The sequence below is a fragment of the Misgurnus anguillicaudatus genome, chromosome 7, assembly GCF_027580225.2.
Source record: "Misgurnus anguillicaudatus chromosome 7, ASM2758022v2, whole genome shotgun sequence".
Classification (NCBI taxonomy): Eukaryota; Metazoa; Chordata; class Actinopteri; order Cypriniformes; family Cobitidae; genus Misgurnus; species Misgurnus anguillicaudatus.
In genome coordinates, this window is record NC_073343.2 from 24559771 (window position 1) to 24576600 (window position 16830).

Here is a 16830-nt window from a genome sequence, read left to right on the forward strand (position 1 = left end):
CAGGGGATCTTACGAAAAACTTTCCATTATTTTACTTAGTCAATGAAAATTGAGCAGGACCAAAACATTTTACAGCTGATCGCTGTCAGAAAAGTTTAGCCACAACGTCCCAAGGATGTGTTATATGACAATGTAAGTGTTTTGATTAATGACATTTGTTATTTTTTTATCAGTGTATACCACTAGTCAACTTAATGAATATAATATGGCAAAGATGAATGCACATTTATATATTGATTCAATAGATTTATTGCATTTTGGAAAAAAAATGCGGAAAAAATAATCAATTTTTATAATTAATTTTTAAAAATCAAATTATGGATTTGAATATTTTTGAAGGTCATTATAACCTAAAGATGCTATGTGAAAGTTTGTAACAGAAAATAGTTGTTTTGATCTTGGTATAGAAAACACATTTTTACCGAAATTAGTCAAAATAGATTTATTGCGTTTTGGAACCAAACTCTTTATTTCTTTTATAATAGATTCCTGCATTACTGAAGGAAATTTATCTCATTCAGTCACAAAAGACCAATGGTGTTGGACAAAATGTGATATTGAGTGATGACTGTGGTCTGGCTCACAGTTAGATTTTTTATTAAATCCAATGGTGTTCATTGGACTTCAACCAAACTTTGATGCTCCTATTCTCATAGATTATCAGATTTTAGCTCATCCATAAGGTCAAATTAACCTAATTTTATACACAGTGGCATTGTCATGCTGTACATTGATAAAATGTAAAGCCATGTCAAAGATTGAAATTAAAGTAAAATGACTTAAATCAAACTTTGATTCTCATAGATGATCAGACTTTAGCATGTCCATAAATTCAAATGCAATGTGAACCCCATATAAGATGATAACATGACATTTAATATAAAATAATTTGTTTGTATTCAACTGCTATTTAAATAGACAATCCATGGTACTTTATGTTCCCTTTAAGTGAACTGGTTAACCCGCTCCGGAAAATGCAAACAGTTCAGTTTCTATCTGTACCATCTCTGTACATCCAGGCCACTACCTCTGCACAATCTTCCTACAGTATACTGGAACAGAAGACGGTCTTTGATAGCACACAGTAATGCTCAAAGCTCTTATGAAGGGCTTCAGTGTGTAACCCGAGCAGGCGCTGCCTCTCATTGCTGCATGTAGGACTGTAGATATGTTAAATCAGCTGTGAATCCAGTGGCATGATTCACAAACATTTGCCCTTTGTGAGAAGTCAGGGAAATAAAGTGGAACACCAAAATGCTCTGGAGTTAGGTGGAAATCCAAATGCCTTTGCCTTAAACTCAATTGGTTTCAGTGCGTGTTATCTTTCTTTTTGAAGAAGCATCTTAATCGCATCGTGGGAAGAAGTTAATAAGCCGAGTAAAAATTATGGTTTGATAAAGTTGCTCTGATCGTACGCTTTAGGCAGCGATAAAACAAAGCAGATTTGTTTGCTCTCTCCCGCAATCTGGTAGTATGCAAATTACTTGTATGAATTGGTTTACATTTGATATGTTATTCATTAACAAATGTTATTTCAGTATAAGTAGATAAAGGCCCGGAGTATAGTCTGTCTTTTTTTGTATGTGTACATTTGTACATTGTCGAACGCGTACCTTGCAAAGTATAGTTTATTTGACTCATACGTGTACACAGACGTTCCTCGCATGCCCATTGCGACAAAATGCAATGTATCTACTGGGCTACATACTACATTCTCCTGTAGGCGCATACACGACCTAAAGGGGGTCGCACACCAGACGAGAAGTGTCGCATCTAGGACAACTCTGAGGTATCGTACACCGGAAGTGCACATTAAATAGCGCAAGCTTAGTCAGATGGCGTCTACTTCAAAATATACCTTAGCAGCCAATGTTAATCACTAATGATTTGGGACAAATATGATGTTATTTAATGTTAAACTATGTGAGTGGTGCTCTGTGGTGAAACAGGGATTTGAGCAGTGTCCAAAGTCACAGCGGACAGACGCCGCCAGTGTGCGTACATTCAAAGAAATTAATGTGTTTAATGCTGCGTTTACACCAGACATGGTAGAGGCAGCAAGCGCGAGTGATTTCAATGTTAAGTCAATGTGAAAATGCGTTGACGCGCGTCTGGAAGTCCCACGGCGCGGATGAAGCGTGTAGCGTGGTACAGGCGTTTCCGCCTCATTCGCGCATCTAGTTCTCGCGAATTGAGCGCGGTACGCGTAAATGGTGCTTTTTGTGCCTTTTACGTTTCACGCGAATTTGCGTCTGCCGCTTGAGTTGGAAAATTTTTACTTTGGCGGATTTTCGCGCCGCGTTAACTAATCGGGAGCCTGCTTGCTGCTGTGGCGGCAGCCCCGCCCGGAGTCACTCATTCTGCATGAACGCTTGATATTGTCCGTGAGCAGTCACCTGGAGCTATACGAGACAAGTTCTTATTTCTATAGAGACAGGAATAAAAAGGACCTCGCTTTGATACAGTAAGTGTCAGTGAGGACATTGGGCAACCTGGTAAGTTGTAAATACACGTTTCACGTGACGTTTATCGACTCGCGCCGTTTATTTTCCCCCTATAGTAAGCTGACTAAATAAAAACGGGTAACTCTCTCGATAAATGCACAATCAACATCAGCCATCCTGCAAACAGACAACCGCATAGCACTTGCCCCTCCCACAAGAAGCGGATTTTGCCTCTGACGCGTGTCAAATGCTTGGCTTTTCCGCACGTCTACTTCGCTCTTGGCGCGCGAATGCATTCAAACTGTTTAAGCGGCAAACTAGCCACGGTAGATGTGATTTTGACGCCTGAACACGGCTGGTGTAAACACAGCATAATGGCCGATTCACACCGGCTGCGTGGCGTGTGCGTCTCAGCTGCGTGACGTGTCCGTTTTTATTTAGGCTCCCATGTTAGCAGGTTTGACAGTTCACACCGCCTGCATGACACGCACGTCTCACGTGTAAACGCGTGCATGCTAGGAATAGGACCGACGCCTATCACGCCACACGCAAGCGTCTTGGAAGTGTTTTATAGGCAAAATATATGTCACCTATAGCAACAGCAGCGCCTTAGCGCTGCGTCAGGCGCGCTTCTGGTATGTACAGACACAAAAAACGCGACGCAGCCGCCACGCAACTGACATGCAACAGATACGCCACGCAGCCGGTGTGAATCAGCCCTAAGATTCATGGCGCAGCGCTGTGCTTCTCATCCGATGTGCGACCCCCTTAAACATACAATGTATGCAGGGTTTCAAAAATCTGACGGTGCGTGTACTGTACAGTACGCCTCACGTATGCCTAAAAACTGAACCCTACTTCGGCTTTTATTTTTAGGCTGGTGATGCTTTTTTGGTAAAGATACTGTATTCATGAGGCTCAAAAAATGCTCATCCTAAAGTTAAATAAATTATTAAATAATATGTAATGTTCTTTTATGGTATCGCACCTTTATTTTTGAAAGTATAGTGGCACAGAATTTACACACTGAAACAATTAATATTACATGATCTACGGGGCTGTTTACATGTGTTTTCATCGATCGGATCACAAGTGGACGAGAGAGACACATTACGTTTACACCTGGTATTTAAATCCGTCTCTTTTGTCCACTTTCGACCGCTTCTGTGCTGAATACTGTGAGGGGGTGGTCTGTGAGACGGTGGGCGAGTCTCTCTGTTGTCATTCAAACGCGAGCGGGAGTAATTATGAGTTTATATGGACGCAAACTGATATTATGTCGGAGTCCACTGCTTGTTTAGGAAGTAAACATGCTGCACAGAGTTTTGTACATGTGTATGTAAGAGCAAGAGCTTTCTCTGAATTTTCACTTTCACATGCTTTCAAAACGAAACTACGGAGATCAGCCACTTAGTTTTATCAATGAAAGGCTATAAATAGCGCTGTTCACCGTATGTTCACGGTAGAAGTCAAAAAAAGATGTAAAACTTGTGTTTAATACCTCAGATTAGATAAATGGGCGGAGAGAAGGCGGTCGCGTGTGGCTGTTCGAACACATTCAACCACATGTGCGTTCCGCAACTCCAAAGCAATCCGATCAAAAGTGGTTTCCACTACCTCTGGATGTGGTTGAAAGTGGTCGAAAGTGGACGAGCTCAAAACGTTTTGAGCACCGTTTACACCTGGCATTAACGTCGTCCACTTGTGATCCGATCGACGAAAACGCATGTTAATGCCAAGTGTAAACAACCACTTGAATCCGTGCCTTTATGTAAAAATGACGGTTTTGTATATGTTTCAAGTTTGTCTCCTATTTTGTCATCCTCTCCACAGATACTGTTTTGTGGTTACCATGGGATACCTCACTTTCTGTCAGATTACCAGAGTCTATGTGTTTGACTATGGCATGTACTCGGCAGACTTCACTGGGTAAGTTGATTAGTTGTGTATTATTGTTTTTAAATAAAGCTTATTACATAGCTATGACATGAACGTATACCTCATAAAGCCCTCATCCGACTTATATTTATAAAAAACACTGTACATATTCTGGCTTTCCATAACCTATGGTTTGAATAAGCTTGAATTTAGCGATACAACAGTACTCCAGGTTTAGGAACATGCATTTCAAGTCCCGTTTTGAGCGCAGTGATTTATTTCCTATATCAAAGTTGATTGAAATAACCTTTGGTCAGTGTAAAGCTGTGGTCAGTGCAGATGTATGAATAATAAATGATGGCAATGAGAGGATGAAGAGATGGAGAAGTAAGACATTAGAGATATGCTAGACTTGCATCCAATACTTCTTTTCAAGCATCACAGCTACAAATATATAATCTAGTTGACTTCACTTATTGATAATAAGTCAGTTGGTGGATGTTAGTTGACTAGTCAACATGCCTGACCCATCTCTAGTGAATAAACCCACCTACTTACAGAATCATCTCTTTCTCTTTCAAGGCCCATGATGGTTATCACACAGAAGATTACCACATTGGCATTTGAGATTCATGATGGTATGTAATGATTTTACACAATTTCATTTTTTATATTTCAAATCTGAAAAGCCATAGTAGTTAAAGATGGTAGATCCATAATAGCTTTTACCAGATTTAATACATAAAAAAAAATTCTGGTTGGAGTTTCTTCTAAACCCATGCCCCATTTTGATTCAAACTTTGTTTTGTAAAAGTTTGGAGATTTTATGGGGTGGTTTCCCGGACAGGGATTAGCTTAAACCAGGACTAGGCCTTAGTAAGGAAATATAACTAGTTTAAACAAACATGCCTTCCTAAAAACATTTTGAGGCAAAACAAAGGGCATTGATGTATTTTAAGATATGTCAGTGCAAGTTGTTTTCAGTTTGGACAGCTCTTACATTTATTTTAGTTTAGGACTAGTCTAATCCCTGTTCAGGAAACTGCCCCTATAAATGTTTAATGTCAAAGCCATAGGGGAATGCTGTGGGAATGCTTACCACTGTAGGAATTTTTCATTTAAGCATCACCGAGACCAAAATAATCCCTAATGCTGGGCATGCAGATTTCGAATTCTGACAGTTGGGAGGTCGCAAACCCCCAAACACATCATAAGTGAGTTTGTCTGAAAATCATATGGGTGCAGTGATATATAAATAGGGGTGCAGTGGTACAGTACATGACATTAAGAGTTTGGTTAAAGTTCAGAGGTGCACGAGCTTGCAAAAATAATCATGCCCTTCCAGAATCATGCTGACCAGATTTTTAAAATGAAAAGTGTGGAAATTTCCTAGTTCAATGGTCAAATATCCTATTTGTTATTATCTATGAATTAAAGAAACGGGGCCAAATTCTTTTTGAATGTTTTTGTCTTGTTGTTATGGGTTTGTGGATATCAGAACACCAAAAAATGAACTGTCCCTGGAAAACGAGGACATCTGGTCACCCAGTTTAACTGTGACATTTATAGTAAAATCTAAGTAACAACCCATTTACTATAACATATGTGAACTTTATTTTCATTTAACGTGTTTAATGTAGGGCCTCAGCATGCCTAAAAAAGCTTTTACTGAAGTTGTAAGGATGTTTGATGCACAATAAAACTTCTAAAAAATGTGGTCGTGCTGGATATTCAAAAAGTAGGCGTACAAACTCTACAGTATTACATTTTAGGCTATATGTCTTCTATAATGTGCCACCTCCTGATCGGTTGACTTCAGACAAATCACCAAATTGGCTGGTTAACACACACACTCTCAAATTTACACCGACAGTTCCCAAAGTTTTTAGACATGTTTAAAAATGATCGAGAGGTCGTACGGCGCTCAAAACCCTAACCACCTCACAAGCACCCGTGATTTCCACGCGATATCTCCAGATCGATCAAAAAATGTATGTGTTCAATGGGCTCTGAACATGTCAGTTAGGTTTTTTTTAAGGCCGGGACTTACGTTAATTAAGATTAATTAATTACACAAAAAATAACACGTTAAACATTTTTAACGCATTTTAATCACACTTATTTTTGCACCGCGGAACATTTCTCATTGGATAAGTTTCGGTGGACCGATTATACTGGAGCACCAACTAGCGTTCATGACTTCAGACAACAACAAACCACAGTGAACATGAACAAAGAAGCTGATGAGATCACTTTGGTTGGCCCCGTGGATGGGAAATTTTTTTTATCAAAAACGAACGGATGAAAGCGTCGATAAGAGCATGGTTGTGTGTAAGCTATGCAACAAGGAATTCACATACCACCGCAGCACATCGAGCCTCAAGTATCATCTCAATGCAAAACATATAGCAGCTAGCATGGATGTTAGCCCGACTCCGAGTACAACGACTTGGTTGAACAAAAATAAACAATATTTTGTTGCTTAAGCTTATGTATTCAGTCATTATTCATGGTATACTAAAAATCCATGTGAACAAATAACTTCTCAATGTTCTCAGGTCAAATATTTATATGTGATTAAAATGTGATTAATTTCGATTAATTAATTACAGAGCCTCTAATTAATTAGATTAATTTTTTTAATCGAGTCCCGGCCCTAGTTTTTTTGTATCAGAGTAAACCTAAGAACTTTTAGTGTAATTTCACCCATATGTATAGTGTTCGTCAGTTTTTGGTTTCATAAAGTTTTGCAAACTTGAACTGAGATTTGTTGTCTTTTTATATGTTTGTAAAAAGAATTAAAGCTCCCATTCTTTCTGTGTTTTTAAAGCTTAGATTGTGTTTACAGTGCACAATATAACATGTGTTCATGTTTCACGTGTAAAAAAAACGTGGTATTTTTCACACAATTTACTTATCTGTATAACGCTGTTTTTACTGTCCTCAAAACGGGCTGTCTTCCTTGTTCTACGAAGTCCCTCCTTCAGAAATACGTAACGAGTTCTGATTGTGTAGTTTGTTTAGCGTGTTGTGATTCGATAGCAGCTTAGCTTGCCGTTAGCTTAGCTTGCCATTAGCTTAGCTGGCGACTGACATATTCCTGTGGCAGAGTTTAGTCAAAAAACTGTTTTACTGACGTCATTAAAGCAGGAAATAGAGGGCTGTAGTCCAAACCGGCCGTTCGCTGTAGGCATTGAAAGCCGAATTCTTTAAAAAAATATATATCGCCTGGCAGTGAACTTTGAGCTTTATCATTTTACAGGTATTATTTATACCATGTTATACAACAGTTTTTTCTGGTTCTCGAATCTGATTGGCTAAGAGGCGTGCAATATTCTACTGATAACGGCACAGTAACCGCTTCACCTTTCGTATCATTCCGCCACCTAGTGAATGGAGGTCCTCATTTACTTTATCGTGACGTGACTATTAAAGCATGTTATGAGATATCGCCACTGATATATTTATAAGCAGCATGCAAAAACATCTCTCTGACACTTATAAAAAACGTTTTCTATAGTACTGACAAGAACAAAGTTTAATAATAATCGAGTGCTCGTATCGCGTTAAGAGTAAATGGGAAAGCAATAGTAACGTTATACAAGTATAGTTTTATTAACTTTTACCTCGCGCCAAAACAATAACAACACAAAAGACACTAAATATGAATTAAAAAACAAGTAATAGTTTGATCATGACACCAAATACTGCTGATTTGATCTCATTTTGACGATCAAAACAAACAAGGCCAACATGAGAGCCAGGGAATCCCTGTCAGAGATGTAGCCCAGAGAGGGCGGTGGTCAGCGGGGCAAGTGAACACTGACGTCCGCTCATGTTTTGGTTCTCATTCGTACCGAATCTCACTAAGCAAACGTTCAAACAGGCGCTATCTTTACTAATCGACTGCAGATTTAAATATAATACATATACATTCTCGACTGAACTAATCTTAAAACTACACTTTGTGACCAAGAAACGGTAATATAAAGAAACGGCTTTTCCGTCCATTGAGTTGTTATGAGATTCAAAGCAGCCGAAAGTTTTACCTGTCATTCTGGCCGCCCTCAAATCCGTGGCGGAAGAAGTATTTCTCAAACAAAGAGTCTTTTAAAATAACTCCGTTGTTGTTTTCTAGTTTTCGTTTTTCAAACGTGTGCCGTCGAACTGTTGTGCCTCTGGCCTAATCACAGCCGTGATGATATAGAGCTTTATACAACAGTTCTTTCTGGTTCTCGAATCTGATTGGCTAAGAGCTGTGCGATATTGTACTGATAACGGCACAGTAACCGCTTCACCTTTCGTATCATTCCGCCACCTACTCGTCATTTTAGTATTAGTGAATGAATGGAGTGTCTTATTAGGCTCATCTCTGACAGCATAGAGGCGCTGTTTTTAAACACTCTCTGTGTGTCTCATTAGTTCACTAGCTCGTGAATCAGTCTGTGAATACCAATCGGAAGTACTTATCCCGTCAAAGATCAGTGCTCTTGGATGTAACTTTAAACTTAAGTGGAGTATTGTCACATCGTGTGGACGATTAACACTTGGAAAAAGGAATAAAAACAATTAATTCTCTGAAGCGATCTCTCTCCTCAGAACGCGAAAACACTGTGGAACTGCAAGGTAAGCACTGCAGGTTTTATATTGGACAATTGATAATTTATTTTATCGTGACGTGACTATTAAAACACGTTATGAGATACTACACTTTGTGACCAATAAATTGTTATATTTAAAAATGGCGAATCCGTCCATTGAGTTATTATGATATTCAAAACAGCCGAAAGTGTTACCTGTCATTCTGGCCTTCAAATTCGTGGCGGAAGAAAGTAGTTCCCAAACAAAGAGGCTTTTAAAATAACTCCGTTGTTGTTTTCCTGTTTTCGTTTTTCAAACGTGTGCCGTCGAACTGTTGTATAAAAGCAATATCGCTCTCGGAGTCGTGTTATATTGCTCTATATCATCACGGCTGTGATTAGGCCAGAGGCACGGGGTCGTAGGCCGACTGCCGGATGATATAGAGCTATATCACACTCCTACTCGAGCGATATTGCTTAAATATCACACTCCTACTCGAGCGATATTGCTTAAATAGCAACATTATACACTTAATAGGGTTTAAAAAATGGGATCACAAAGAACGTGACCTTTAAGATTGGACATCACAAAGGCAATTTTCAATGTTTGTTGATTCTCATGTGCAGCTGTCAGACAACAAGACGCTCGCCAGCAAATGTAGCTGACAGGATGTTTCATTTACATGGAAGTCTAAAAGGGTAAAACCTAAGCCAACCTAAAACTGTAACTCCATTATTTTGCTACATTACAGACACTGGTATTTCCTTCAGGAAATGCAAATCTATGACTTCTTTCCATAAAGGCTAATCTGTAACACTTTACAGTAATGCTGTTTTTGTTAACATTAGTAAATACCTTAGAAAACATGAACTAACAATAATAAATATACATTTTCAACATTACTACTAATTTAACTACTTTACTAATCTTTACTAATCTTTTTTTAATGTCAGTTAATGCCAATACAGTTATTTACTGTATGTTAGTTCAGGGTGCTATTATAAGAATTAATCTTCCAATTCCTGGGCAGTTTTACTATGATGATGTAATTGTCAACTTTCCATCACAGAAACTTAAGAAAAGTCAGTGTTAGGAAGGTTTAGTGTTTACAATTCAGTAAAAAACTATTTATTTTGTGTGCTGTTTGTTTAAAGTGCAAGATTATTTATAGTCAACATTTGAAATGGTTCAAAAAGTTCATAAAAGTTGTCCTAAGACAAGAACTTTTATGAAAGGTTTTAAACCACTTCAAATGTTGACTATATAAAATATTTTACTATATCTAACTGGTGGTGGTGGGGTTGGGGGGATTCAACCACACAAGCTAAAACCACTACTGTTAGTAAATGCTGAAAATAACATGAACTAATAATAAATGCTGTAAAAGTATTGTTCAGTGTTAGCTAATGCATTTACTTTATTATAAAGTGTTACTATTGAATCCTCTCTATGTGGCGTGTCTTTGTATGTCATTGATTTACACTGCTGGCTCTGCACTCCAGCGAGTTGGAATTGTTTGAGTTGCAAGCTGGATGTTTCGCATGAGAAACCACACTCACCTCATTCGACTCATTGTGCCTTCTTATGTAACTGTGAGATTTGTTTACGTTGATGCTAAGTATGCTGCATTTAAACATAATTCTGGATGATCTGGCTCATTGATAAAATACTGACTGGGTGGCTTCAGGATTAGCAGACTTTCCTTCCACTTAGTATGTTCAATATTTGGTTTTAATGCCCCCTCAGGTTAGATTAAACCATCCAAATACTGTATGAGCTTTATGGTACAAATTGGATAAAACAACAAACTTAATTGGACAATAATTTGGAAAAATGTAAACACTGTAGTAGGGAATCTGGGTTTTGTTATATTTATTTATTACAAAAAAATGCATAGAAAACAAAAAGCTCACAGCTAATAAAGCACACATTGACTACAATTTTATCTGTTATTTGTTATCCTCTTTTGTAGTAATATTTACTGTATAGTGATTGTCCTGGGGTTTGTCTTTAGAAACTTTCCACATGTGTTGCCAAGTCCTCTAAATTCTCCACAAAGCTTCGCATTCAATGCACTGACACTTTTATAGTCTCTTTCCTTACATAAAATCTTACAGCTTCAGAAGACTTTGAATATAACCCAAAAAATAAAGACCAGTTTGTTTTTCTTTTTGTCATTTTAGAGCTTGACTACCCCAGTCCTCCTTTACTCTCCTTATACATAAAAACAACCAGAATAATCGTAAAAACGTGTGTCATATTTGTTGAGAAAAACATATGGGTGTACGCTAAAAAATGCTAGGATGCTTCAATACACAGTTCAGTCAGCTATCCACCGTATTTTTGACGTAAATGTGTGCAGCGCCATCTTTGAGCTCCTTTGTGTAAGACTTCCGGGGAGGCATTAAAGCTAATGGTTGTCATATTGCTAGGGACACGAGTGTGCCGTGTGGCTTTTTAATGTTCATTATAAAATCCAGGAAGAACGACATAATTTGTGCAGTTAGGGATTGCCATAGCTGGTACAAAGCAGTAATAATCTCTACAAAACATTTGTTTTAACCATAATCCATGCACAAGAGCTGAATGTGTATGTGGCGCACGTGTACCTATGATCTGTATCCATGCATCCATCCAGTAAACAATAAATACAAAATTGTTTAAAAAACAACTAATATTATGCTGATAAAAATATGCTGATTTATTTATTCTGCTATTGATATATTATTACAAAAATGCGATTACAGTACAGAATATATACAACACAAACACAGCTTATTAGTTCATGTTTATAATAGTTCTTAATGTGTTTGCGCATACTTTTGTTATTTTTAAGTAAATAATTTTAAAATAAGCAAATAATTTCATAAGCTCATGTCTCCATCTAGTGCGTAAGAAGCAATGCAATAATATTTTCATAAAATGAAAACAATACTGAATACATGTAATAGTTTAATTTGTTTTTTTAATAGTTTTTTCAAATAACTTACAATGTGTTGGATAAGAAAGATGCTGCTGACTGTCGGACCGTGTGAAGCTTGATGTATCACCATAAAAACTCAAACAAGTTGATTAAAAATTGCCATTTAAAAAAACTCACACCAGAGGGACAGTTGTGACCATCACTTTAAAGATTAAAAACACAAATTCTTTGTCTATTCCATGTACAAACACTCGACTGACTTTCCCATTGTAAAGATACTGGTATGCCTTTGTGCTTATATAGTTGAGCCTTGAAGACCAATCACCAAAATAATTTTGATATATCAGGCCACTTCTCAATTACATCCTCTCAATGAGTCATACATGGCAGGTGTAGTAAATATTTACCTTAAGTGTTTAAATCATGTTTAATGTGTGCTCCCACTGTTTTCTACTGGCCACCTATTGAAATGGACGTCTCGCACAAAGTAGGGAAATACCTCACATCACTTAGTTCCGCTTTTGAAAATAAGGTGGATACACAAACCCCAATCGCAGGGCTAAATTAACCTTAAAGGGATACCAATTTTGTCATTCACTCACCCAAGTTTTTCCAAACATGGTGCTACAAAACTGTTTGGTTACAAACAATGCTCAAAGGGCCCTATTTTAACGATCTAAGTGCATTGTCTAAAGCGCACAGCGCAACGTCTAAATGGGCGAGTCCGAATCCACTTTTGCTAATTTAATGACGGGAAAAATGGTTTGTGCGCATGGTCGAAAAGGGTTGATCCTATTTTTTTAATGAGTAATGGGAGTATTTTGGGCGTAATGTGCAATAAACCAATGAGAGTATCAGCTCTCATCCCCTTTAAAAGCCAGTTGCACTGGCACTATGTCTAATCCCTATTTAGATGAAGGACTTTGTAAACTGAAAAACTAAGCGGAGGAAGAAGACCCCCAGTTTAAGATTAATTTTAAATAATTGTGTTGTTTTTCACTTGTATTGAAATTTTTATTTTTTTATTAAAACCTTTAAAAATCGTTTTCTTTTAGTCATGGAAGTAAAAAAATCAGGCTTTTAACTGCTTTAAATGTATGGCTATCCAATATCATCAAAAAATAATTTACAAGTATGTAAGAAAAGGTTTATACTCTAAAAATACTTTATTTGTAACGAACCGGAGATAAAGAATTTACAAGCGGCTCTCCGCACGTTTCAGCACTTGGACAGTGTCATGATTTTTTTTTTAAATGTTTCTCATCTCACCATATCCACGGGTACAGAGTCATCATATACAATAAATCCGTGAGGTAGCATTTAAAAAAAAAACATTTAAACAAATGCATCTGTTTAAAGCAAAGCATTTATTTACTTAGCAGGCTGCAGGTGAAGCAGCTCTTTGCGCCTTCCAACGTCTCATAATTAGTCCTCATTTATGTCCAAGAGACTCAATAAAAATCTTTTACATTCAATCCTTTAATCTTTCATATTTAAAAGCGTTTTTGTGCTGCTGCGCATTCATGTGTGTGATAAGCAAACCCGCGTTGTCGTCCCGTTTATAGGCGCATATTACTAATGCGCACTTTAAATAACAAAAAAACATATTTAGACCAGGTTTTTGTTGGTCAATGGCGTAGTCTATTTTAGTTGCCTCAAAATAGCAACATGCCAACAATGCGCCTGAACACACCTCGTTTTCAGACCAGAAAGGGGGCGCAAATGCATTTGCTATTTAAACAACGTGGCCCTAAACGTGAAAGTGATAATTGCGCCGGGTGTAAAAGAGAGCCCAAAATATCTATAAAATGTTGGGGTGATGAACTGTCCCTTTAAATGTTGGGTTTGTCCATATTTTACCCAAACATTGGTTGAAACAACCCAGGGTTTTTTTAGAGTGTGTGTAAATAATAGAATTTAAAAATATTTAAGTAATCCGCTCTCATTTTTTCAACGATTGGCCAAGTGCCCAGTTAATCGGGGCAGCTGATAAGCTAGAATCGATTACAGTCCAGTCATAGTTTTTAGATGTGTATTTAACCACAGAGCTCAATTTGAGTCACTTTTACAGTCTCACAGAAATATTAACACACCCTCCATGTTTCCTTTAAAAGCCATTCTGGAAAGATTAATACGGCACATACCATTTCCCTGAAGTATGAGCACACCAACAGCTGGCTGAAACTGTAGCCCAGCACTTCTTAGCTGATGATTCACTATGAACTCTGCATACTCTGATCTACAGTAATGCAGCCAGCAGAACATGTGACATAATAATCTATTGCATTTATAAAGTTATGCAACAAACTCCTCCCTCATTCAGTTTATAGAGAAATGAACTCAAACCAGTCCTAAATTACCTTTAATATTCTGCATTTAGTATTGCTTTTTTCAGAATCCCTGGGGTGTGACATTATATTGTGTTTCCTATTGACACAAGTCAAGTGGAGTTATTTGTTTAACACTTATGGGACATTGTAAAGCTTGAAGGGTTTCTGGTTACTATAGGCGTGGAATGTGACTGATGTGGTCACCATCTACTCCCACAGTAACCAGAAAACCCCCAAACACTTTAATTGTGGGTTCAAATGACAATGAGGGTGACTAAATAATGAAAAAGTTTTAATGTGAACTATCCCTTTAAGGCTGTATTACACCGCACCAAAAATACTAAACACATAGCTGTTTTTGTGAATGGATACAAAATAAAAGTGGGCATGATCACACACTAAACGACTGAGGATCACACATTATGCCAAAGATAAAATTGGCTCTGCACCAAACAACGAATGTACAAAAGCATGAACTAAAATGTAAAAATATATTGTATTTATTGTGCACTTAATGCACTTGCATAATGAAATGTGTAGTGTGACCTCTAATAATAATTGTAAGTTTACATTCAGATGTCTTAATGTGTGGCCACATACATGTGATTATATATTCTGTTTGTACTTGCCATCTGTGTGTGATTTTTTTTTGACATTGGCGTCATTCACACATATTTGCTGTCTTAGAGTTTATCTGCTGTTTCTTCAGGGTAGTGTAAACCAGACTGCAGTACTACTACAGTATAGTACAAATCACTGCTACTGCAGTAATCCTGCAGCTTTATAATCACCTTGAACATGTTCCTAATTTGCAATGCATTAAAGGGCTGTATTTGATATGTTGGACTATGTTTTGTGTTATTTCCACAGGTATGACCAAAAGAGAAGAGCATCTAAAGCCCTCTCAGAAGTATCTTGCTGTCAGGTATGTGTGAAAGGTATGTTTGTGTGGGTTGAGATCACTCTTTTACTATCTGCCTGATTAAAAAAAAGTGTGTCCACTATTAGGGCTGTCACAATGATTAAATAATCGTCTCATCGCGAATTCTTTGACCTCATCGCGATGATTTCAAATCATCGCAATGATTGCACATCTCTCCAAAAAACACAAGGGGGAGCTGCAGCACCTGTATAAACGACAGTATCAGATGGTGTTGATTAACTGACAGTGCAACGCAAAACATTGCAAAACCATTTAATACAGTGTTAAAAGCAGCATTTAAAGAAATGATGCAAAACTTTGATAAGCATTATGAACTGCCAGGTAAAACATACATTCTCTAAACAGCAATTCCAAATTTAGGGAAGTTAATGATGCTATTCTTAAGGATCTGTAAGGAATTTATTTTTTTGCAGCCACTACAGACATGTGGTCCAGTACTAATATGACCTTAGTAGGATTGGCTACTAGTTATGGTATAGTTAGTTTATTTTGATTAGCATTTTTATTTTCAGTTATTTTTCAGACACTTTATTTTGTTTCTTTTTTTTAATGAACAATTTTCAGTTTTTGAAAGATATATTCATTAAATAAAGTGATATTTGTAGCAAACGTATACTGTATTTTCAATCACAAGTTGAATTTGACTTAATGTCTGAAGTATCTTAAAGGCACAGTGCATTATTTCTGTGCCACTGTCGGCATCAAACAGAATGGCATGAATAATTCATCATCATTTATCATTGATGAAAGCAAAACTTGTTTAAGAATGCTTCAAAATGTGACCCTGTCAGTAAAATCATCCTACATTAGGTAAAGACCATTCTGTCAAAACTTAACATTGATATTTTTAATATTGACTGAGTGAGGTCATGTCAGAAATTAATGACATAAATCAAACTTAGATTTCACAGAAAGGGTCACAAAATTTTAAGGAAGTTTTTATTTTTAAAAAAGGGCAAAGCATATTTACATTCCTCAGAAAGTCAACCCACATATTGGTCAGAAGAAAGAGTTTTAATATTAAAACTGCTGCACTTCCCCTTTCTTTAAGTATGGTATGGAAACTGTTACAACATACCAATAAGGTGTGTATTAATCCCTTTAAACAGTGCACAAAATTCACAACAGTTTTGAGTATAATCTTGCACTGTCATTTTCAAAACAACCCAACTGCTGCATGTCCCGAAAAACAGCTTATCAAGCAGGGCCTGAAGACTGTTGCCAAGCAACGGAAAATTCCCACTTTATCATGTGAGCTAGTGTCCACACAGGAAGTTGTCAGGATTTTAAAGGGGGGTTGGGAAGTCACACCCTAGAACTAAACAGTGCAGTTTTGAACTATGAATTATGAAATCCTTGTTATAGTACTGAAAAAACGTTTGTGGTCGCAGTGTTAAGTATCCTAACAAAAGTTGATAAGTGCTATTGCTGTCCCACTGTCATGTATGTTCATCACCAGATTAAGCCAAATCAAATTCATAGTTTCCCCCCAAAATTTAAATCTGTCATCCTTTATTTAATTTACTCAACTCGTTGTGTGAGTTTTTTATTTTGATGAGCAAAAAAGAAAATATTTTGATAAATGATGGTAAGCAAGCACACAGCTGCTGCAACCATTGACTTCCATAGTAGGAAAACAAATATTATGGAAGTATTGTGATAAATGATGAAGAAGATTTTTTTATGGTATAAATTATGGTAAGAACACAGTTGAGGGTACCCATTGAATTC

The 16830-nt window shown here is 37.1% G+C and overlaps 1 protein-coding gene across 1 annotated transcript in view; it reads left to right on the forward strand.

The window, feature by feature from the left end:
* The window catches only part of LOC141365357 (lysophospholipid acyltransferase 2-like), a 71801-nt gene that overhangs the window by 38140 nt on the left and 16831 nt on the right, over positions 1 to 16830 (forward strand). The window contains exons 4-6 of the mRNA XM_073869637.1: positions 4278 to 4373; positions 4905 to 4960; positions 15027 to 15081. Of these exons, the coding sequence (XP_073725738.1) occupies positions 4278 to 4373; positions 4905 to 4960; positions 15027 to 15081 (207 nt within the window). The remainder of the gene's footprint in view (positions 1 to 4277; positions 4374 to 4904; positions 4961 to 15026; positions 15082 to 16830) is intronic.